Raw genomic sequence first — 23,737 nt, 5'->3', positions numbered from 1 at the left:
GATCAGACACAAACAAGGTGACCCCAGGCCACGGAAAGGGACGGCTCTAGGTCCTCTGTCTCAAGACATGCTCCTTTTCTCCGTGCCAACCCACCTGTGTTCCCCGCCACGTCTCTGCTTTCATTCATTTTTCAAGGTTGAACTTATCATGGTTAACGCTACTAACATTTTATTGATAGTAAAGGGTTCTTAACAGTGCCTGAGGGGAGTTCCCTCGTGGTCTAGTGGTTGGGATTCGGAGCTCTCTCGTAGCCCGGGTTCAATCCCTGGTCAGAGAACTGAGATCCCACAAGCCACGTGGTGTAACCAAAAAAAAAAAAAAAAAAAAAACTCAAAACAGTGCCTGAATCATCACTCACCACAATCTGTGCTTTACCTGTTTTTTTTTTTAAATGAATTTATTTATTTTTGGCTGTGTTGGGTCTTCGTTGCTGTGCGCAGGGCTTTCTCTAGTTCCAGTGAGCGGGGGCTACTCTTTGTTGCAGTGCGCGGGCTTTTCATTGCACGGGCTCTAGAGCGCAGGCTCAGTAGTTGTGGCTTGCAGGCTCTAGAGTGCCGGCTCAGTAGTTGTGGTGCACGGGCTTAGTTGCTCCGCGGCATGTGGGATCTTCCCAGACCAGGGATCAAATCCATGTCCCCTGCATTGGCAGGTGGATTCTTAACCACTGAGCCACCAGGGAAGTCCCTGTGCTTTATCTGTTTTGTCTTAATTTTGCAACACAATATTCCCCCCATTTTACAGGTGAGTTAATCGAGTCACAGAGAAGCTAAGTGAAGTGTGACGCAGGCTGCTTGGCTCTCTTGCTGGGAGTCGTAATCCCCTGGGGTGTCTAGCTTCTTCCTTATTAGCCTCTCAGTCTTTGCTGTGTCCCCTCATGCACTAGCCTTGTCTTCTCAAGTCGATTCTAACTCTTCAGAGCACCTTGGCTTATCCTTGTTTGTGTGTGTGTATTTCCCCCAGACCCCAGCATTCAAAATATACCCAAGGACTAGCATTCCAGTTGGGGTGGGGGCAGGAGTGGGTCCCCTGACTGGACCACCTGCTGTGATTGGTTGCACACTGCCCAGCTGAGGTTCCCCAACCCCCCCCACACACACCCCCGGTGTGAATGCTCTCCTGGGCCAGCGCATCCATCGTGTTAGACTCCATCCTTCCTTAATGTTGCCAAATGATTCCCAGCTTCACAAGCAGCAGCTTGGCTGCTTCTTCACCAGGGCCAGGGAAGACTTTTTCAGGAACAAGCAGGAACAAGTTGGTATTGGCAGAGCAGACCCAGGCAAACCCCAGTGTCTTGTCCTTTGTCCTGGATCACCCACTCTCTCTAGGCCACACACAGTGCTCAGTGCTGCTCCCATCCCCCCAGGTCCCACCTGGAGAAAAACCAACCCAGCCCTTTGCCCTTTGTCCCAGTTCCTTAAGGCTATTGCTGACTACAGATCTGATAAATTAACCTTTATCAGAATCCCTCCTGGTGACATATTTACATTTAAAAGGAGATAATTCCTTTACTGCTCTGAAAGCAGGGCAGGCCGAAGGAGGTTCGTAAATAACAGGCCAGGTGAGAGGCATGGGTGTAGGAAGGACTCCAGGTCTGGGTAATCCTGGGTTCAAATCCTGACTCCACCCCTCACTGGCTGTGACCAAGGCAGCTTCTCCAAGCCAGTTTCTTGTCTGTAAATAGCACAGCGCCTGCACAGTGAGCATTAGCACCCTGGCCAGTTGTAGCCCCTCAGTAAGTTTTCCTTTAACAACTGAACTGGTATGTCTGCCTGCTGTTGTCAAATTAAGAATGTAATTGTTTCTGTTTCTTGTTCGGTTGTAAAGTGGTCTCAGCTTGGGATTTTTTAGAAACGTTTATTTATTGTGAAATATGGCTTATATACAGAAAAGTGCACAAAACACATTTGTACCATTTAGCAAACAGTTATAAAAGTGTCACCCATGTAACCACTACCCTGGTCAAGAAAGACAAATACTGCTTTAAAGTAGTGAACACTTTGTAACAGTGGTTCTCACCTGGGGGCCATTTTGCCCTCAGGGGACGTTGAAACATTTTTGGTTGTGGTATCTGGGGAAGTGCTTCTGGTATCTAGTAGGAAAGGAATGCCACTAAACATAAACAGCCCCCCAGAGCAAAGAATTATCCAGCCCCCAAAGTCCGCAGTGCCCAGGCTGAGAAAGCCTGCTGTAACACAATGATTAGCCACCATGGGACAGACACCGGGTTTAGAAACACAGTGCCTCAGCAAGAGGTGAACTTTTAGGAAAAGATTTGGATACTCAAGAAGCCTGTTTGGGTCAAGACTTAGATTTATGTGACACATTGCTAGTAATGTCATCCTGCTCAACTAATTGCTCTCCAGGAAAAAAAAAAAAAAAGCCAGGCAGCATTTCAGATGAAGGATCTGAAGTTAATAGACCTTGCTAACAGCATCAATCAGTTTGTATTCTTTCATTGTTGCCAAATGCTTTTAATCTCCTCTGTCACTTTGCACCAATCTTGGGAATCAAATACTGTACAAGTCAGAAGAAGCCAGATGTGTTCCATTTTACTATTAATTAAATTGTGAATTAATTAAATACTGTCCTCTTCCCAACAACTTGTCTCAACCCCTTCGGTCTTGTGACTCTTTGTCTTTAATTTATTGCAGGATTTAGTCGTTCGTATTGTTTTTATTCTTGGCAACCTGACAGCGAAAAATAACCAGGCTCGTGAGCAGTTTTCCAAAGAGAAAGGGAGCATCCCGACTCTGCTGTCTTTATTCCATACATTCTACAAACTGGATCTGCATTCCCAGAAGCCCCTGGGGGAAGGAGAAGAGAGGCCCAAGGTGCCGAGGCCGGCCCAGGCGGAGGACGTACTCATCAAGCTGACCCGCGTGCTCGCCAACCTGGCCATCCACCCGAGCGTGGGCCCAGCCATCGCCGCCCACCCGCGCATCGTGGGCCTGCTCCTCGCCATGCTGGGTAAGAAACGAGGCCCCCTGGCGGCAAGGGCGTTGCTGGGAGATGGACCGGGTCTCGGGTGCCATGGGGGCTTTAGCTAGTCGGCTAGCTTTAACAGGCCTTCTCAGCTGTGAAGGAAAATTCATTCCTTTTCTGTTCAGAACTGCCTCAAAAGTCGTCCAGATTTTTGTAAAAAAAGATACAAAAGAAAAAAATAGTAATACAAATTATTACTAAAACTCACTGAACTGTACAATTTAAAAGAGTGAATTTTACAGTATGTGGATTATATCACAATTTTTTTTGAAAGCATGCCAATCAAGTTGTAAAAAATTGGCCAAAGGAACCACAGAGTTTAAAATCCCAAATTTTTCCTGGGGTAAGTCCACACGATTAAAGTTTATTTCTCTTTTTATTTTTTTCACCTTTTACATTATCAGTAATTAGAGCCCCTGGTCATTCAGGTCCCATTCCCCCGCCCACCCCACATGAGTCAGTTGGAGCTGCCATAACAAAATGCTGCAGACTGGGTGGCTTAAGCAACCCAAGTTTATTTCTCACAGCTCTGGAGGCTGGAAACCCAAGATCAAAGTGCCCGCTGATTCTGCTCCGGGGAGAGCCCTCTTCCTGGCTTGCAGGTGGCTACATTCTCACTAAGTCTTACTGTGGCTTTTCTTCAACGTGTGCATGTGCACATGGGAAAGAGAATGATCTTTCTCTTCTATGAGACCACCCTATCAGATACGGACACCACCCTTACGACCTCATTTAACTTGACCTCCTAAAATCCCTGTCTCCAAAAATAATCACATTAGGGGTTAGGGCTTCAACGTATGAATTTGGGGGAAGGGACACAATTCAGTCAATAGTATTCGACCCCAGGTCCCCCAAATTCATGTCCTTCTCACATGCAAAATACATTCATTCCATCCCAGCAGCCCCCCAAATTTTAACTCATTCCAGCATCAACTCTAAAGTCTAAGGTCCAAAATCTCATTTAAATATCATCTAAATCAGATAGATACGATACATCCTGAGGAACAATTCCTCTCCTGCTTGAAGCTGTGAAACCAGACACGTTATATGCAAGATACAATGGTGGGGCAGGCACAGGATAGACATTCCCATTCCAGAAGAGAGAAATAGGAAAAAAAAGAAAGTGTGATGGGTCCCAAGCAAGTCCCAAACCTAGTAAGGCGAATTCCATCAGATCTTTTTTTTTTTAAACAAATTTATTTATTTTATTTATTTTTGGCTGCGTGCGGGCTTTCTCTAGTTGCGGCGAGCAGGGGCTACTCTTCGTTGCAGCGCAGGGGCTACTCTGTTGCGGTGCGTGGGCTTCTCATTGCGGTGGCTTCTCTTGTTGTGAAGCTGGGCTCTAGGGGCGTGGACTTGAGTACTTGTGGCATGCGAGCTCAGTAGTCATGGCTCGCAGGCTCTAGAGCACAGGCTCAGTAGTTGCGGTGCATGGGCTTAGCCGCTCCACGGCATGTGGGATTTTCCTGGACCAGGGCTTGAACCTGTGTCCCCTGCATTGGCAGGCGGATTCTTAAGCACTGCACCACCAGGGAAGCCCCCATCAGATCTTAAGGCTTGAGAATAATCCTCTTTGGTTAGGTGCTTTACCTTGCAGACGCACTGGGGCAGTGGCCCTTCCTCCACAGCTCTGTCAGTTAGGCCACCAGGGCTCTGCAGGGCAGTCTTGCCCTCAAAGCTTTGGGGTGAAGGCCAGTGTGGCCTGTTGAAACTGAGGCAGTGGCCCTGGTGATCTCTGAATCACCACTGGGGTCATTTTCTTCTCTACTAGAAGAATAGTGCATATTCACAGCCAAATAGCTGTATACTCTGTCCTGTCAAATCCAAGGAGTCTGACAGCCTTCCTTCGTTTGGTCCTGTCTCAGCTTCAGTTCAAATTGGCAGTGTTTCTGCTCACATAATCCCGTAAACTCTTTACTGAGTGATAGGCCAACCACACCCTTGGTATTCTCTCCAGCACATGCTTTCTTCTTTCTTGCAATATGGAAAGGCTGAGAATTTTCCAAATCTTCAAGTTCTAGTTCCTTTTGCTTAACAACTTCTTCAGTTCATCCCTCTCTTCTTATATGTTACTGTAAGCAGTCAGGAAGAGCCAAGCCTCTCCTTAAACACTTTGCTTGGAATTCTCAACTAAATACCCAGTATCATTGCTCGCAAACTAGACCTTCCACAAAACACTAGAACACAAACAATTCAGACAAATTCTTTGCCACTTTATAACAAGGATCACCTTTCCTGCAGTTTCCAAGGACCTGTTCCTCCTTTCCATCTGAGGCTTTGTCAGAGTGGCCTTTAATGTCCATCTTCCTAACAGCATTGTATTCATGATTATTTCTGTGTTCTCTAAGAAGATGGAAGCTTTCTCTCCAGCTCTCTCTTGTCTTTGAGCTTTTGCCGGAATCACCCTGTTGACAAAAAATGAATCAGTAGTGGGCTTCCCTGGTGGTGCAGTGGTTAAGAATCTGCCTGCCAATGCAGCGGACACAGGTTCAAGCCCTGGTCTGGGAAGATCCCACATGCCACGGAGCAGCTAAGCCCATGCGCCACAACTACCGAGCCTGCGCTCTAGAGCCCGCGAGCTGCAGCTGCAGAGCCTATGTGCCACAACTACTGAGCCCGTGTGTCACAACTACTGAAGCCTGTGAGCCTAGAGCCCTTGCTCTGCAGTGAGAAGCCCACTCACTGTAACAAAGAGTAGCCCCCGCTCGCCGCAACTAGAGAAAGCCCGTGTGCAGCAATGAAGACTCAACGCAGCCCAAAATAATAAATAAATAAATTTACATTAAAAAAAAATCAGTGGATCAAAGAAAGAATTGGAAAATTTTATTTGAGCCAAATTTGAGGATTATAACCCAGGAAGAGCATCTCAGAAAGCTTTGAGAACTGTTCCACTGGTTAGAAATCAAGGCACAGTTACATAAGTTTTTTTGAGGCAGAAGGCTGTACGTCAAATGATGTGTTATCGACAGTTGACATAATCCAGATCTAAGGGGTCATGTGACCCCTTACAAGACAAGAAGGAATGTTATCTTTTAAGGAAGGAGTCGTCTTGATGCTAGGAGAATGTTGCTCTTTATGGTTGAACAGGTATTCCTACTGATGGGAGAGGTTTGGTCGATGCATAAGGCAGATACACAAAGCACAGTGTGGGGAGAGAGGAGGCCAAAGAGCAGAGAAGAAGTTCTATGTTTAAATTTTTCTTGTCTTGCCATAAAATATGAATTTTATTTCACAACCTTTGACATCCGTATTTCTTGTATACATCTCAGAACTCCTCCAGCCTCTACCCATTACCCAGTTCCAAAGCCACCTCCATACTTTTAGGTATTTGTTACAGTATCACCTCACTGCTAGGCACCCAAACCTGTCTCAGTCTGTTTAGGGTGCCACAACAAAATAGCATAGCCTGGGTGGCTCAAACAACAGACACTTTCTCACACTTCTGGAGGCTGAAAGTCTGAGATCAGGGTGCCGGCGTGGTTGGTTCTGGTGAGGCCTCTCTTCCTGGCTTATAGACGGCTGCCTTCTCTCTCTCTTCCTCTTCTTCTAATGCCACCAATCCTATTGGATAAGGACTCCACCCATCTAACCCTAATTACCTCCTAACAGCCCTACCTCCAAATACAGGCGCATTAGAGGTGAGGGCCTCAACAAACAAATTTGGGAGGGGCACAGTTCAGTCCATAGCACCCCCCCTTCCACTTTTTAGGCCTTGTCATTTCCCATGGGCACCTCTGCCTACTAGTGTGCAAGGAAATTGACTGCCATCTAGAGTGATCTACTTCGCCACTACTTACCAGACTCTGAAAGATCGTGTTGTTGTGGAAGAAGCATTCATGCCTGATGAAAATGATGTGTTGGGGTAATCTTTGAACTTTGCCCCTTTGCCACTCATTTACTGAGTCTTCACTGCATAATCAGTCCTACGCTGTATGTTAAAAGAGGTTTGTCTTAGTTTGCTCAGGATGCCATAACAAAATACCACAGACTGGGTAGCTTAAGCAATAGAAATCTATTTCTCACAGTCTGTAGGCTGGAATTCCAAGGTCAAGGTGCCAGCAGGGTTGGTGTCTGGTGAGAATCCTCTTTCTGGCTTGTCTATGGCCACCTTCTTGCTGTGTCCTCACATGGTGGAGAGAGAGCTCTTGTGTCTCCTCCTTTTCTTCTAAGGGCACCAGCCCTATCGGATGAGGGCCCCACCTTTACGACCTCATTTAACTTTTACCACCTCACAGGCCCTATCTCCAAATATAGTCACATTGCGGGTAGGGCTTCAACATATGAATTTGGAGGGGAACACAAACACTCAGGCCAGCACAACGTTTAAAAAAGTATAGGTTGGTATCTGCTTTCAGGGAACTCAGGGTACGTGGTGGAGGAATATCAGGTGTATAGACAAGAAGCTTATGGAAAGTGCCAGCAGCAAGGGGTACACAGAACGTGAAAGCTGAGAGGACAGAGCCACAGAGCCCAGCTTTTGGTGTGTGGGAGTATAAGTGACCGTGCCTTCCCTTGTTGTGGAGCGGTGTAATTTATTTTTATTTTATTTATTTATTTAATTTTAAAAATAAACTTATTTATTTATTTATGGCTCTGTTGGGTCCTCGTTGCTGTGCGCGGGCCCTCTCCAGTTGTAGTGAGCGGGGGCTACCCCTTGCCGCGGTGCGCGGGCCTCTCATCGTCGTGGCCTCTCCCGCTGTGGAACACGGGCTCCAGGCGTGCAGGCCCCAGCAGCTGTGGCACGTGGGCTCCAGAGCTCAGGCCCAGCAGTTGCGGCGCACAGGCCTAGCTGCTCTGCAGCATGTGGGATCCTCCCGGGCCAGGGCTTGAACCCGTGTCCCCAGCGTTGGCAGGCAGACTCCCAACCGCCGCGCCACCAAGGAAGCCCTATTTTATTTATTCTTTAACTGGGGTATAGTTGACCGAAAACATTATGTTAGTTCCAGGTACACAACATAGTGATTTGGTATTTCTGTACATTACAAAATGATCACCATCATAGCCGCGCAGTTTAAGAAGCATGTTCACATCTGTTACCTCACAGCAGCTGTGCGACAGTAGGTTGTTGTTATTTAGCCATTTCACAGAGGAGGAAACAGGCTTAGTGAGATAAAGTGACTTTTAGAGGTCACAAAGTTAGTAAGTGACAGGGTTACTCTGCATGTTGCTGATCCTTTTTTGTTGTTTTCTTTTTTTTTTTTTTTTTTTTTTTAAACATCTTTATTGGGGTATAATTGCTTTACAATGGTGTGTTAGTTTCTGATTCACAACAAAGTGAATCAGCTATACATATACATATGTTCCCATATGTCTTCCCTCTTGCGTCTCCCTCCCTCCCACTCTCCCCTTCCCACCCTTCCAGGCTGTCACAAAGCACCGAGCTAATATCCCTGTGCCTTGCGGCTGCTTCCCCCCAGCTATCTACCTTACTACGTTTGTTAGTGTGTATATGTCCATGACTCTCTCTCGCCCTGTCAAAACTCACCCTTCCCCCTCCCCATATCCTTAAGTCCGTTCTCCAGTAGGTCTGCGTCTTTATTCCTATCTTACCCCTAGGTTCTTCATGACATTTTTTTCCCTTAAATTCCATATATATGTGTTAGCATACGGTATTTGTCTTTTTCTTTCTGACTTACTTCACTCTGTATGACAGATTCTAGGTCTATCCATCTCATTACAAATAGCTCAATTTCATTTCTTTTTAAGGCTGAGTAATATTCCATTGTGTATATGTGCCACATCTTCTTTATCCATTCATCCGATGATGGGCGCTTAGGTTGTTTCCATGTCCTGGCTATTGTAAATAGAGCTGCAATGAACATTTTGGTACATGACTCTCTTTGAATTTTGGTTTTCTCAGGGTATATGCCAAGTAGTGGGATTGCTGGGTCATATGGTAATTCTATTTGTAGTTTTTTAAGGAACCTCCATACTGTTCTCCACAGTGGCTGAACCAATTCACATTCCCACCAGCAGTGCAAGAGTGTACCCTTTTCTCCACACCCTCTCCAGCATTTATTGTTTCTTGATTTTTTGATGATGGCCATTCTGACTGGTGTGAGATGATATCTCATTGTAGTTTTGATTTGCATTTCTCTAATGATTAATGATGTTGAGCATTCTTTCATGTGTTTGTTGGCATTCTGTATATCTTCTTTGGAGAAATGTCTATTTAGGTCTTCTGCCCATTTTTGGATGGGGTTGTTTGTATTTTTGTTATTGAGCTGCATGAGCTGCTTGTAAATTTTGGAGATTAATCCTTTGTCAGTTGCTTCATTTGCAAATGTTTTCTCCCATTCTGAGGGTTGTCTTTTGGTCTTGGTTATGGTTTCCTTTGCTGTGCAAAAGCTTTGAAGTTTCATTAGGTCCCATTTGTTTATTTTTGTTTTTATTTCCATTACTCTAGGAGGTGGGTCAGAAAGGATCTTGCTGTGATTTATGTCATAGAGTGTTCTTCCTATGTTTTCTTCTAAGAGTTTGATAGTTTCTGGCCTTACATTTAGGTCTTTAATCCATTTTGAGCTTATTTTTGTGTATGGTGTTAGGGAGTGATCTAATCTCATACTTTTACATGTACCTGTCCAGTTTTCCCAGCACCATTTATTGAAGAGGCTGTCCTTTCTCCACTGTACATTCCTGCCTCCTTTATCAAAGATAAGGTGTCCATATGTGCGTGGGTTTATCTCTGGGCTTTCTATCCTGTTCCACTGATCTATCTTTCTGTTTTTGTGCCAGTACCATACTGTCTTGATTACTGTTGCTTTGTAATATAGTCTGAAGTCAGGGAGCCTTATTCCTCCAGCTCCTTTTTTCGTTCTAAAGATTGCTTTGGCTATTCGGGGTCTTTTGTGTTTCCATACAAATTGCAAAATTTTTTGTTCTAGTTCTGTGAAAAATGCCAGTGGTAGTTTGATAGGGATTGCATTGAATCTGTAGATTGCTTTGGGTAGTAGAGTCATTTTCACAATGTTGATTCTTCCCATCCAAGAACATGGTATATCTCTCCATCTATTTGTATCATCTTTAATTTCTTTCATCAGTGTCTTATAATTTTCTGCATACAGGTCTTTCGTATCCTTAGGTAGGTTTATTCCTAGATATTTTATTCTTTTTGTTGCAATGGTAAATGGGAGTGTTTTCTTGATTTCACTTTCAGATTTTTCATCATTAGTATATAGGAATGCCAGAGATTTCTGTGCATTAATTTTGTATCCTGCTACTTTACCAAATTCATTGATTAGCTCTAGTAGTTTTCTGGTAGCATCTTTAGGATTCTCTATGTATAGTATCATGTCATCTGCAAACAGTGACAGCTTTACTTCTTCTTTTCCAATTTGGATTCCTTTTATTTCCTTTTCTTCTCTGATTGCTGTGGCTAAAACTTCCAAAACTATGTTGAATAAGAGTGGTGAGAGTGGGCAACCTTGTCTTGTTCCTGATTTTAGTGGAAATGCTTTCAGTTTTTCACCATTGAGGATGATGTTTGCTGTGGGCTTGTCATATATGGCTTTTATTATGTTTAGGAAAGTTCCCTCTATGCCTACTTTCTGGAGGGTTTTTATCATAAATGGGTGTTGAATTTTGTCGAAAGCTTTCTCTGCATCTATTGAGATGATCATATGGTTTTTCTCCTTCAATTTGTTAATATAGTTTATCACATTGATAGATTTGCGTATATTGAAGAATCCTTGCATTCCTGGAATAAACCCCACTTGATCATGGTGTATGACCCTTTTAATGTGCTGTTGGATTCTGTTTGCTAGTATTTTGTTGAGGATTTTTGCATCTATGTTCATCAGTGATATTGGCCTGTAGTTTTCTTTCTTTGTGACATCCTTGTCTGGTTTTGGTATCAAGGTGATGGTGGCTTCGTAGAAGGAATTTGGGAGTGTTCCTCCCTCTGCTATATTTTGGAAGAGTTTGAGAAGGATAGGTGTTAGCTCTTCTCTAAACGTTTGATAGAATTCACCTGTGAAGCCATCTGGTCCTGGGCTTTTGTTTGTTGGAAGGTTTTTAATCACAGTTTCAATTTCAGTGCTTGTGATTGGTCTGTTAATATTTTCTATTTCTTCCTGATTCAGTCTTGGCAGGTTGTGCATTTCTAAAAATTTGTCCATTTCTTCCAGACTGTCCATTTTATTGGCATAGAGTTGCTTGTAGTAATCTCTCATGATTTTTTTTATTTCTGCAGTGTCAGTTGTTACTTCTCCTTTTTCATTTCTAATTCTATTGATTTGAGTCTTCTCCCTTTTTTTCTTGATGAGTCTGGCTAGTGGTTTATCTATTTTGTTTATCTTCTCAAAGAACCAGCTTTTAGTTTTATTGATCTTTGCTATTGTTTCCTTCATTTCTTTTTCATTTATTTCTGATCTGATTTTTATGATTTCTTTCCTTCTGCTAGCTTTGGGGTTTTTTTGTTCTTTCTCTAATTGCTTGAGGTGCAAGGTTAGGTTGTTTATTCGAGATGTTTCCTGCTTCTTAAGGTGGGCTTGTATTGCTATAAACTTCCCCCTTAGAACTGCTTTTGCTGCATCCCATAGGTTTTGGGTCGTTGTGTCTCCATTGTCATTTGTTTCTAGGTATTTTTTTATTTCCTCTTTGATTTCTTCAGTGATCACTTCATTATTAAGTAGTGTATTGTTTAGCCTCCATGTGTTTGTATTTTTTACAGATCTTTTCCTGTAATTGATATCTAGTCTCATGGCGTTGTGGTCGGAAAAGATACTTGATACAATTTCAGTTTTCTTAAATTTACCAAGGCTTGATTTGTGACCCAAGATATGATCTATCCTGGAGAATGTTCCATGAGCACTTGAGAAAAATGTGTATTCTGTTGTTTTTGGATGGAGTGTCCTATAAATATCAATTAAGTCCATCTTGTTTAATGTATCATTTAAAGCTTGTGTTTCCTTATTTATTTTCATTTTGGATGATCTGTCCATGGGTGAAAGTGGGGTGTTAAAGTCCCCTACTATGAATGTGTTACTGTTGATCTCCCCTTTTATGGTTGTTAGTATTTGCCTTATGTATTGAGGTGCTCCTATGTTGGGTGCATAAATATTTACAATTGTTATATCTTCTTCTTGGATCGATCCCTTGATCATTATGTAGTGTCCTTCTTTGTCCCTTTTAATAGTCCTTATTTTAAAGTCTATTTTGTCTGATATGAGAATTGCTACTCCAGCTTTCTTTTGGTTTCCATTTGCATGGAATATCTTTTTCCATCCCCTTACTTTCAGTCTGTATGTGTCTCTAGTTCTGAAGTGGGTCTCTTGTAGACAGCATATATAAGGGTCTTGTTTTTGTATCCATTCAGCCAATCTGTGTCTTTTGGTGGGAGCATTTAGTCCATTTACATTTAAGGTAATTATCGATATGTATGTTCCTATTTCCATTTTATATATTGTTTTGGGTTCGCTACTATAGGTCATTTCCTTCTCTTGTGTTTCGTGTCTAGAGAAGTTCCTTTAGCATTTGTTGTAAAGCTGGTTTGGTGGTGCTGAACTCTCTCAGCTTTTGCTTGTCTGTAAAGGTTTTAATTTCTCCATCAAATGTGAATGAGATCCTTGCTGGGTAGAGTAGTCTTGGTTTCAGGCTATTCTCCTTCATCACTTTCAGTATGTCCTGCCACTCCCTTCTGGCTTGTAGGGTTTCTGCTGAGAGGTCCGCTGTTAACCTTATGGGGATTCCCTTGTGTGTTATTTGTTGTTTTTCCCTTGCTGCTTTTAATATGCTTTCTTTGTATTTAATTTTTGACAGTTTGATTAATATGTGTCTTGGCGTGTTTCTCCTTGTATTTATCCTGTATGGGACCCTCTGTGCTTCCTGGACTTGATTAACTATTTCCTTTCCCATATTAGGGAAGTTTTCAACTATAATCTCTTCAAATATTTTCTCAGTCCCTTTCTTTCTTTCTTCTTCTTCTGGAACCCCTATAATTCGAATGTTGGTGCGTTTCATGTTGTCCCAGAGGTCTCTGTGACTGTCCTCAGTTCTTTTCATTCTTTTTTCTTTATTCTGCTCTGCAGTAGTTATTTCCACTACTTTATCTTCCAGGTCACTTATCCGTTCTTCTGCCTCAGTTATTCTGCTATTGATCCTATCTAGAGTGATTTTAATTTCATTTATTGCATTGTTCATCGTTGCTTGTTTCATCTTTAGTTCTTGTAGGTCCTTGTTAACTGTTTCTTGCATTTTGTCCATTCTACTTCCAAGATTTCGGATCATCCTTACTATCATTATTCTGAATTCTTTTTCAGGTAGATTGCCTATTTCCTCTTCATTTGTTAGGTCTGGTGGGTTTTTATCTTGCTCCTTCATCTGCTGTGTGTTTTTCTGTCTTCTCATTTTGCTTATCTTACTGTGTTTGGGGTCTCCTTTTTGCAGGCTGCACTTTCGTAGTTCCCGTTGTTTTTGATGTCTGTCTCCAGTGGCTAAGGTTGTTTCAGTGGGTTGTGTAGGCTTCCTGGTGGAGGGGACTAGTGCCTGTGTTGTGCTGGATGAGGCTGGATCTTGTCTCTCTAGTGGGCAGGTTCATGTCTGGTGGTGTGTTTTGGGGTGTCTGTGGCCTTATTATGATTTTAGGCAGCCTCTCTGCTAATGGGTGGGGTTGTGTTCCTGTTTTGCTAGTTGTTTGGCATAGGTTGTCCAGCACTGTGGCTTGCTGGTCGTTGAGTGAAGCTGGGTGCTGGTGTTAAGATGGAGGTCTCTGGGAGATTTCCGCTGTTTAATATTATGTGGAGCTGGGAGGTCTCTTGTTGACCAGTGACCTGAAGTTGGCTCTCCTACCTCAGAGGCAGAGCCCTGACTCCTGGCTGGAGCACCAAGAGCCTTTCATCCACACGGCTCAGAATAAAAGGGAGAAAAAGTAGAGAGAATTAGTAGAAGTATGAGGAAAGAAAGAAGGAAAGGAGGAAAGGAAAGAAGGAAGAAAGAAGCAAAGAAGGAAAGAAAGGGAGGGAGGGAGGGAGGGAGGAAGGAAGGAAGGAGGGAAAGAAGGAAAAAAAGACAGAAAGAAAGATGATACAGTAAAATAAAATAAAGTATAATATAGTTATTGAATTAAAAAATATTTAGAAAAAAAAAAAAGGGACGGATAGAACCTTAGGACAAATGTTGGAAGCAAAGCTATACAGAGAAAATCTTACACAGAAGCATACACATACACCTTCACAAAAAGAGGTAAAGGGGGAAAAATCATAAATCCTGCTCCCTGAGACCACCTCCTCAATTTGGGGTGATTCGTTGTCTAAAGGAGGGAGGGAAGGAAGGAAAGAAAGAAAGAACGAAGGTAAAGTATAATAAAGTTATTACAATTAAACTTAATTATTAAGAAAAAGAATTTTTAAAAAAAAGTCATGGACGGATAGAGCCCTAGGACAAATGGTGGAAGCTAGAGTATACAGACTAGATGTCACACAGGAGCATACACGTACACCTTCACAAAAAGAGGAAAAGGGAAAAAAATCATAGATTTCGCTCCTAAATTCCACCTCTTCAATTTGGGATCATTCCTTGTCTATTCAGGTATTCCACAGATGCAGGGTATATCAAGTTGATTGTGGAGCTTTAATCCGCTGCTTCTGTGGCTGCTGGGAGAGATTTCCCTTTCTCTTCTTTGTTTTCACAGCTCACAGGAGCTCAGCTTTGGATTTGGCCCTGCCTCTGCGTGTAGGTCGCTGGAGGGCGTCTGTTTTTTCGCTCAGCCAGGACGGGGTTAAAGGAGCCGCTGATTCGGGGCCTCCGGCTCACTCAGGCCGGGGGTTGGGGGATGGGGGTAGGAGGGGCACTACGTGCGGGGCGGGCCTGCAGCTGCAGAGGCAGCGTGACGTTGCGGCAGAGGCCGGCGTGACGTTGCACCAGCCTGAGACCCGCCGTGCGTACTCCCGGGGAAGTTGTCCCTGGATCCCGGGAACCTGGCAGTGGCGGGCTGCACAGGCTCCGCGGAAGAGGGGTGTGGAGAGTGACCTGTGCTCGCACACAGGCCCCTTGGTGGCGGCAGCAGCAGCCTTAGCGTCTCCCGCCCGTCTCTGGGGTCCGCGGTTTTAGCCGCGGCTCGCGCCCGTCTCTGGGGTTTGCGCTTTCAGCCGCGGCTTGCGCCCGTCTCGGGGGCTCGCGCCCTCAGCCGCGGCTCGCGCCCGTCTCTGGGGTTTGCGCTTTCAGCCGCGGCTCGCGCCCGTCTCGGGGGCTCGCGCCCTCAGCCGCGGCTCGCGCCCGTCTCTGGAGTTCCTTTAAGCAGCGCTCTTAAACCCCTCTCCTCGCGCACCAGGAGACAAAGAGGGAAGAAAAAGTCTCTTGCCTCTTCGGCCGGTGCAGGCTTTTCCCCGAACTCCCTCCCGGCTAGTCGTGGTGCACTAACCCCTTCAGGCTATGTTCAAGCCGCCAACCCCAGTCCTCTCCCTGAGCTCCGTCCAAAACCAAAACCCGAGCCTCAGCTCGCAGCCCCGCCCGCCCCGGTGGGTGAGCAGCAAGCCTCTCGGGTTGGTGAGTGCTGGTCGGCACCGATCGTCTGTGCAGGAATCTCCCCGCTTTGCCCTCCGCACCCGTCGCTGTGCACTACTCCGCGGTCCCGAAACAACCCCCTCTGCCTCCCGCAGTCTCCGCCCGCGGAGGGGCTTCCTAGTGTGTGGAAACTTTTCCTCCTTCACAGCTCCCTCCCACTGGTGCAGGTGCCGTCCTTATTCTTTTGTCTCTGTTTTTTCTTTTGCCCTACCCAGTTACGTGGGGAGTTTCTTGCCTTTTGGGAGGTCTGAGGTCTTCTGCCAGCCTTCAGTAGGAGTTCTGTAGGAGTTGTTCCACGTGTGGATGTATTTCTGGTGTATCCGTGGGGAGGAAGGCGATCTCCGCGTCTTACTCTTCCGCCATCTTCAAGGTCCCCCTGTTGTTTTCTTTTTTAATGTTTATTTATTTATTTGGCTCTGCGGGGTCTTAGTTGAAGCACGCAGGATCTTTGTTGCTGCACTTGGGATCTTAGTTCCTCGACTAGGGATCGAGCTAGATTGGGAGCTCCGAGTCTTAGCTACTGGACCACCAGGGAAGTCCCTACATGTTGCTGGTCTTAAGGAAGGATTATTAAATTCTGACTGAGGTCTTTCCTTGTGACTTAATCACTTCCACATGATAACTCAAAAACCTACACATTTAGTGTGGGACTAGCTGCTGACGGCACGTTAAACCGTCTGTGCAAACCTGCATCGAGCTGTTCCAGAAATTCAGTTTCTCTAACAACCTCAAAACTTTCAGCACCTGGACCGTACTATCTCCCTGTCTTCTGATGATCCTTCTGCATCTGGAGGATCAATTCTTCTCCACCCAGAAGTCAGGGATCCAGCTGCCTCAGAGTCAGCTATGGGGCTCATTAAAATACCCTTTCCAGTTTCTGGTCTTACCCAGAAAAAGGCTTTACCTGAAGGACGGTTTTAGGGTCTTGAAATATGCATTTCAACTACTCCCCTGCCCCCAGGTGATTCTTCTGCCCCTTAAATGTTGAAACCCACTGCTCAGAGAATCACCTTTAGCCTCTCTGGCTAGTGAGGTGCTGGCAGGTGTCTGAAACCCACCCGGTGAGTTCTCATCTGCTGGCAGGCCAAATCGCTTCACCTGACTGTAGCTACCTGGGGAGAGCCTGAGGACCTGCCCTTAGACACCTGGACACATCACTGTGGATAGTCAAGTTAAGAAATAAAGCTCTGCCTGATTCATTTTCCTGCAATTATTAATATTCACATGTGAAGTGAGAAAATTCCTGGTCTTATATGTATTTTCTGAGCTTAGAAATTACATTTCTTCCTATGAACTAAAGGTACAATGGATAATTTGTGTTTGACTTCTAGGAAACTGATGCTTTGGAGGCAGAAGAAAGGCTGAGAAGCAGATTTGGCCAGAGCTGAAAGGGTTAACCAGGGGGGCCTGGCTAGAGTCCTTAGGAGGCTAGGGCCTGTCCCCTCCGTTCCTCCATCACCAAGTCCTCTGGGAGGGTAAAGTTTTCTTGTCTTGCACCTACAGGGTAGGTGCTCTGTCTTGGTCACTGGGGGACCAAGAGGAGTGAGGACTAAGTGAGCACTGGGGACTAACAGGGCAAGTCCTCACTCCTCCTAGCCTGACACCTTTGCTGCACTGCACCCTCCCCCCAGGCACGTGGGAAAGGCATCCCTTGGGACCTTGTCCTCCACCTCTCCCCAGCCCTACTCCCCTCACAGAGGAGTTGCTTGTACCCCAGGACTCCCCTCCAGAGGCCAGTCTCATTGCAGAGGGTGTTTTAAAATAAAAAATATTTCTAGTAAGGACCAGCCTTCTCAGCAAGCGCCCAGATGCAGCGATTTGCTGCCTTAGTGGAATCTCCAAATTCCAGATTCTCTTATATTCATGAGTCAGCTACAGAGGGCTGGGTGGGTGTCTCATGCTCTTTGGAGGCAAATTATTGCCCCAACTGGCTCTAATAGGCACTCAGCAAGATGCTGTGGAAAAAGCAGGATGGATGAGTCAGGCAGACCTGGATTCACATGTGTGCTCTGTGAAATCAGGCAAGGTATTTTTCTCTAAGCCTCAATGTTCTCATCTGGGAGGAGAAAATGGGATATTAGGAGGCTGCTATGGACTAAACTGTGTCCCTCAAATTCATGTGTTGAAGCGCTAACCCCCAGTTTGATGGTATTTGGAGATGGAGCATTTGGGAAATAATTAGGTTTAGATGAGTACACAGAGAGAAAGCAGCCATCTGCAAGCCATGAAGAGCCCTCACCAGAAGCCAGCCATACTGGCTCCCTGATCTTGGACTTTTCACCTCCAGAGCTGTTAAATAATTTCCTGTTGTTTGAGCCACTCAGTTTACGGCATTCTGTTACGGCAGCCTGAGCTGACTGAGGCAGGTGTATCTTTAGAGTATTAATCATTGCGGGTTTAAATGTAAGTGCATTTAAAGCATTATTAATAAATAACTTCTGTGGGGTTAAATGCATGGAAAGTGCTTGGTGCTGTTCATGATAGATGCCTAGTAGCTGTGAATGTCTCTCCTCTTGCCCCAGATGCCAGACGTTATCCCTGCTCCCAAACGTGAGGTCCTACAGGGGGGTGGTGACACATAAGAGCTACATTCCTTTTTCTGGGCAAACTAATAAATTCTCCTACCAAGGCAAGAGAAAAAAACAGATCCCTAGACACTGCCCAAGATCTTTTGTCATCACTCCAGGGATGGAGGGAACCAGGGATGAGAATTCCTCTTTGCTAAGTTTTAGACATTCAATCAAGCCATTCCCCATGAGCCATCATTCTGGATAGCCCTCCTGTTCATTAACAGATGTTTATTTAGCACCCATAGTGTGCCACGCACTTTTATAAGCCCTTCACAAGTATTAACGCATTTAAACTTTGTAACAAATCTGTAATGTAGGTGCAGTTATTATCCCACTTTGCAGACAAGGAAACTGAGGCCCAAGGAGGTTAAATGACTTGAACAAGGTCACACAGCCAGCAGGTAGAAGATCAGGATTCCAGCTCCAGAGTCCCAGCGAAGCAAGCGAGGATACTTTTGGGGGTCCTATGTCCCTACTTTTACCTTGCCTCCCTCAAAAACACCTGGGATCTTTTTACAGATCTCCTAGAAACCTGAGGCCACTAGGATATTTCCTTGCTGTAGAATCCATACTGAAGTCCAAGATAATTCTGTTCTTTATTCCCTTCCCATGTATTTAAACTAACAAACCAGGCAATTAGGGCCTCATTTATTCTTTCTTTCTCCAGGTATTCATTGAGTGTCTGCCAGGTACTGGACCCATGCTGGCTGCTGTGGGTGGAGGAACCACTGGCTGAAGGGCCAGTGCGTGTTTTCTGTAGCGTAACAAATGCCTGAATTTCCCTTTGAATAGAGTAAACTGTAAAAAGGTCATTCTCTTTAATGAAAAGAAGGCCGAAAGGAGGGAGATTTAAATTAGAGAATGTAAGAGCTAGCACAGTCCTCCTGCTCAGCTCACAGCCTCCCTCTTATCCCGGAGGAACTTTGGTTTCATACAAGAGATAAAAGGCACTTCCTTACTCATAAAAAAGAATGAAATTTTGCCATTCGCAGCAACACGGAGGGACCTAGAGGGTATTATACTAAGTGAAGTAAGTCAGACAGAGAAAGACATACTGTAATGATTTCACTTATATGTGGAATCCAAAAAAAGAAAACAAACAAATGAAGACAACAAAACAGAAATAGACTCATAGAGATAGAGAACTAGTTGTTACCAGTAGGCAGAGGCAAGGGGGAGGGGCAAGATGGGGTAGGGGATTGAGGTACAAGCTACTGTGTATAAAATAGATAAGCAATGAGGATATATCATACAGCACAGGGAATATAGCCAATATTTTATAATAACTTTAAATGGAGTATAATTTGTAAAAATATTGAATCACTGTGTTCTATACCTGAGGTAATATTGTTTATCAACTATACTTCAATTTTTTAAAAAAAGAGGTACAAGGCACTTCTTAACCAGTAAAGCCCAGTGGGCAAATCAGGGCCCAAGACATGTGTGGGCACTGAGATTATTCCCTCCCAGGCTGGGGAAGGGCTTCCCAGTCAGGTGGTGACTGATGCCTGGGTGGAGAGGGGAGTGAATGTACTCCAGGCACGGGGCAGGGCGGGGGGTGAAGTGGAGGGGGCGTGTGCAGGGTCAGAGGTGAGAGGCAGAGGCTGCTATAGCTAGTTTAGTATAACCAGACTCCTGGCGTTTTCCTCTGACTCCCAGACCCGTATGTCCAACTGCCTTACCTGATCTCATCAACTGTGGGTACTTGAGAAGTACCTCAAGATGTCTAACTCATGACCTTTCCTCCACCTGGCCCTTCTTCCCATTAATTCAGAGTATGGGATTGCCGTCCATCCAATTATGTAATCCAGAAACCCAGAGCTCATCCTGAGTGATTCCTCTCCCTCATCCCCCAATCTAGTCTTCACCACACACTGTCCGTTTTCCTCCCTAAATAGTTTTCCAGCCTGGCTTCCCTGTTCCATCTCCACCGTCACCCCAGCCTCAGCATTATTTGCCATCTGGAACACCACAGGAGGTTCCGGACTGGCATCCCTGCATCTGCCCTTCTCTGCACTGTGGTCTCAGTCACCAGGAGATGAGTCTGGAGGCTGAGTGGAAGGCAGGGACAAAATAACTAAGGGTCTTATGTGCTAAGCTAAAGGGTTCATTCATTCATTCATTCATTCTTGCATTCAGCAACCACTTATTTATTTTTTTTACAACAATGAAGTTTATTATTATTATTATTTTGCTTCAAAAGTTTATCATCTAAGTTTTATTCTGATCCACCCCAAGACACTGAAATACTACAGTTTTCTGTTTTGTTAGTCGATATTTCCGGGGGGAATTCCAGAGGGAATGATTTCTTTTCTTTTTTTAAATTTTTACTGGAGTATAGTTAATTTACAATATTGTGTTTATATATATGCACACATCCACTCTTTTTTAGATTCCTTTCCCATGTAGGTCATTACAGAGTATTGAGTAGAGTTCCCTGTGCTGTACAGTAGGTTCTTATTAGTTCTCTATTGAGCACCGCTCTGTGCAGACACTGTTCTAGATGCTGGGAATGCAGTGATGAATAAAAGAAGTCCCTAGTCTTGTGGAGCTTACACCTTAGAGCTGGAAGACAGACATTAAACACATAACAAGTCAGGTGGTCACATGTGTTACAGAGAAGAGGGGGAGGGGAAAGTAACAGTGCTATTTTATATAGGGTGGCTGAGGAAAGTATGTCCAATAAGGTGACAGCTAAGCAGCAGCCCAAAGGACATGAGGAGTGAGCCTGGATAACTGGAGGAAGGACTGTGCCAGACCGGGGGACTATCAGTGCAGAGGTTCTTGGGCAGGATCAGGCTGACGTGCTCAAAAAGAGCAAGAAGACTGGTGAGGTTGGCGTGGGGATGGGGGGAGCTGGGGGCTGGAGCAGCAAATGAGGCCAGGGAGGTAAGGACTGGGGCAGCTGGGTCAGGCCTGTGGGCCGGATGAGAGGAGTGGTGTTATCTGAGTGAATTTTAAAGGACCACCATGTTGAGGACAGGCTCAGAGAGGCAAAGGCAGAAGAAGAGAAGCCAGTGGGGAGGTGAAAGATGGACTAGGTGGTAGCAGAGGAGCTGAGAGGCGATCAGACTGCGTGTTTCGAAGGCAGCTGTTTATAGGAGTTATAGATGGATTATGACCCGAGGGCCATTCTTTTGGGAGGGGGCAGGTCTGGGGAACAGACTTCCAGGGTGGGGGGCCCGGGGGACCTCTGGGTCAGGGCAAACAAGCTCTGCTCAGTGGTGTTGGCACCTTTGTACACAGGAACTAGATCAGCCTGACTTTTCCAGACCCTTGGCTGGAGGGACTGAGCTTAGAGTGTTCCAAACCCTGGCCCAGAGTGGTCCCCTGCCTTTGGCGCATTTCCCTGCAGGAAGAGTCATGGGAAATAAAGCAGCAAACAGCGAGGGCAAACACTGCCCTCACACAGCCCTTGCCTGGGACAACGGCTTGTCCCTGCCACTGCTGGGGTTGCAGTGAGGATGTTGTGGTTTCTGCCCTGCAGTGAGTCTTTGACACCCTTGTCCTCACTTTATTTCAGAATCTAAGTCCATTGATGATTGTGAGGAGCTGGTGATCAACAGTACGGCAGCGATCAACAACTTATCTTACTACCAAGTGAAGAATTCCATAATTCAAGACAAAAAGCTCTATATTGCTGAATGTAAGGTTCAGAGTTGGGTTTGGGTAGATGCATGTTGATTTAAGGTTTTGACTTTACTAACTAAACACAGAACTGGAGGCATTTATATTTTCTGATTTCTGGTGCTACTATCTAAGAGCCTGATTTAATTCTAAGAAAGTTGAATACGGGGACACATTAGTTTCTTAGTACTGGCTAAAATCCCCTATGGTTGGAATTTTATTATCATTTTTAATTTTAAAATTATCAGTATTTAGCATGATATTGGTTTCTAATAGACTTTAAACTGAAACTTAAGTTCACTAATTTTATTTCTCTGGTCACAAAACCCAGTGCTCTTAAAGCTCCTTGTGAGTCACAACATGGATGGAATCCTGGAGGCTGTGCGCGTTTTTGGAAATCTCTCCCAGGACCATGACATCTGTGATTTCATTGTGCAGAAAAATGGTGAGTTAATGACACTCACATTCATAAACAGGCATGTCTTGCCAATAAACAGCTGAGCGGTTTTGCAGCTTGGGTCATGACAATGTGATACTTGTTTCTGCTTTGGGACAAGTGGTGCCTCACATTCTGTCCCGTCCATCCGTAAGGCTCTCAGCTCAGGATGCCAAGACGGACCTAGGCTGTGTTCTTAGCGTTTCCCTCTCCTTCACAAGGGGTCTTCTGAGTTTTGAGATGGCGCATGTGTGCCTGTGTGTGTGTGTGTGTGTGCGTGTGCGTGTGTTTAAGAGAAACAAGTAATCTGTACACATCATTTCTGTCCATGGGAATGGACTCAAAAGACATTCTCCATCACGTACTGGAATGTCTATTATAGTACTGCTTGTAATAGTGAAAACTGGAAATAACCTAAATGTCATCAACAGGTAAGAGGATAAATACATTACGGTATATTCACGCAACCAAGCTTCTACAGCAATGAAAATAAATGAGCTAGAAGTTCATATATCACCATGCGTCAACCTCAAACGTGTAATATAGGAGCAAAAAGGCTAGTAATCGGAGGACATATATGAAATAATGCCATTAATATAGTTTTAAAACCTGCAAAACAACCTTGGATATTATTTATGTAATACTCACATGGTAATGGAATAGGGTATAAATGTAGTTGGAAATGATAAACTCCACATTTAAGACAAAGTTACATTTGAATGGTTGCCCCCAAATATAAAATTGAATCTGTAATGTTTTATTTCTTAAACTGGGTAGCAGGTACACAAGAGTGTATACTAAACATACTGTTTGTATGTCTTAAATATTTCATGTAAAAACGGTAACAGATACCTAATTATTTATGTTCGTGATAGAAACTTTGGATAATACAGATTAAAAAAAACACTACCCCAGAGATAACTGTTAACATTTTAGTGTATATTCTTTTTTTTTTTTTTTTTTTTTTTGCGGTACGCGGGCCTCTCACTGTTGTGACCTCTCCCGTTACGGAGCACAGGCTCTGGACGCGCAGGCTAAGCGGCCATGGCGCACGGGCCCAGCCGGTCCGCGGCACGTGGGATCTTCCCAGACCGGGGCACGAACCCGCATCAGCAGGCGGACTCTCAACCACTGCGCCACCAGGGAAGCCCTAGTGTATATTCTTCAGACTCTTAAAAACACACTTACATGTGATGCAGCCTTTGCCAAGCTCACTGTGTGACACATCAGTAGGCCAAGGTCAGCACAGGGTGGCCACCTCTCAGGTGAGCAGTAGAACAGAGCACGCACCTTATTCATTCTCCCCCAACCCTTCGCCCAGCCCCTGCTGGGGGATGAGAAGACAGGACAAACAGTTCCATTTCTAGGAGTAAGGGAAGGCTGGGAGCCTGTCCTGATATGAGACATCCCCTACCCTGGAAGTCCGGCCTCACTACAGGCTTGTTTCCTGCGGTCTGCGCAAGTCTTGTCTTACAAACTGTGGCCCTGGAAGACTTCCAGGAAGATCTCCACTGGAGCCTGTCCTCCCCTCTCCCAGGGCTGTGTATTTAAAGAAAGTTGCTGCTGGAGGTTCATAAGGGCCCTGGAGAACAACCAGAAGTTAGAGATGAAATGAATGGC

General features: G+C 44.9%; 1 protein-coding gene across 9 annotated transcripts in view; it reads left to right on the top strand.

The window, feature by feature from the left end:
* ARMC2 (armadillo repeat containing 2) overlaps window positions 1-23,737 on the top strand; it is a 174,428-nt gene that overhangs the window by 124,680 nt on the left and 26,011 nt on the right. For all 9 annotated transcript variants that reach the window (XM_032651107.1, XM_032651105.1, XM_032651104.1 and 6 more), the window contains 3 exons: window positions 2,653-2,968; window positions 21,578-21,700; window positions 22,013-22,126. In XM_032651107.1, coding sequence (XP_032506998.1) covers window positions 2,653-2,968; window positions 21,578-21,700; window positions 22,013-22,126 — 553 coding nt within the window. The remainder of the gene's footprint in view (window positions 1-2,652; window positions 2,969-21,577; window positions 21,701-22,012; window positions 22,127-23,737) is intronic.

This window comes from Phocoena sinus, chromosome 12 (assembly GCF_008692025.1).
Source record: "Phocoena sinus isolate mPhoSin1 chromosome 12, mPhoSin1.pri, whole genome shotgun sequence".
Classification (NCBI taxonomy): Eukaryota; Metazoa; Chordata; class Mammalia; order Artiodactyla; family Phocoenidae; genus Phocoena; species Phocoena sinus.
This window is presented reverse-complemented; position numbering and strand designations above follow the sequence as displayed.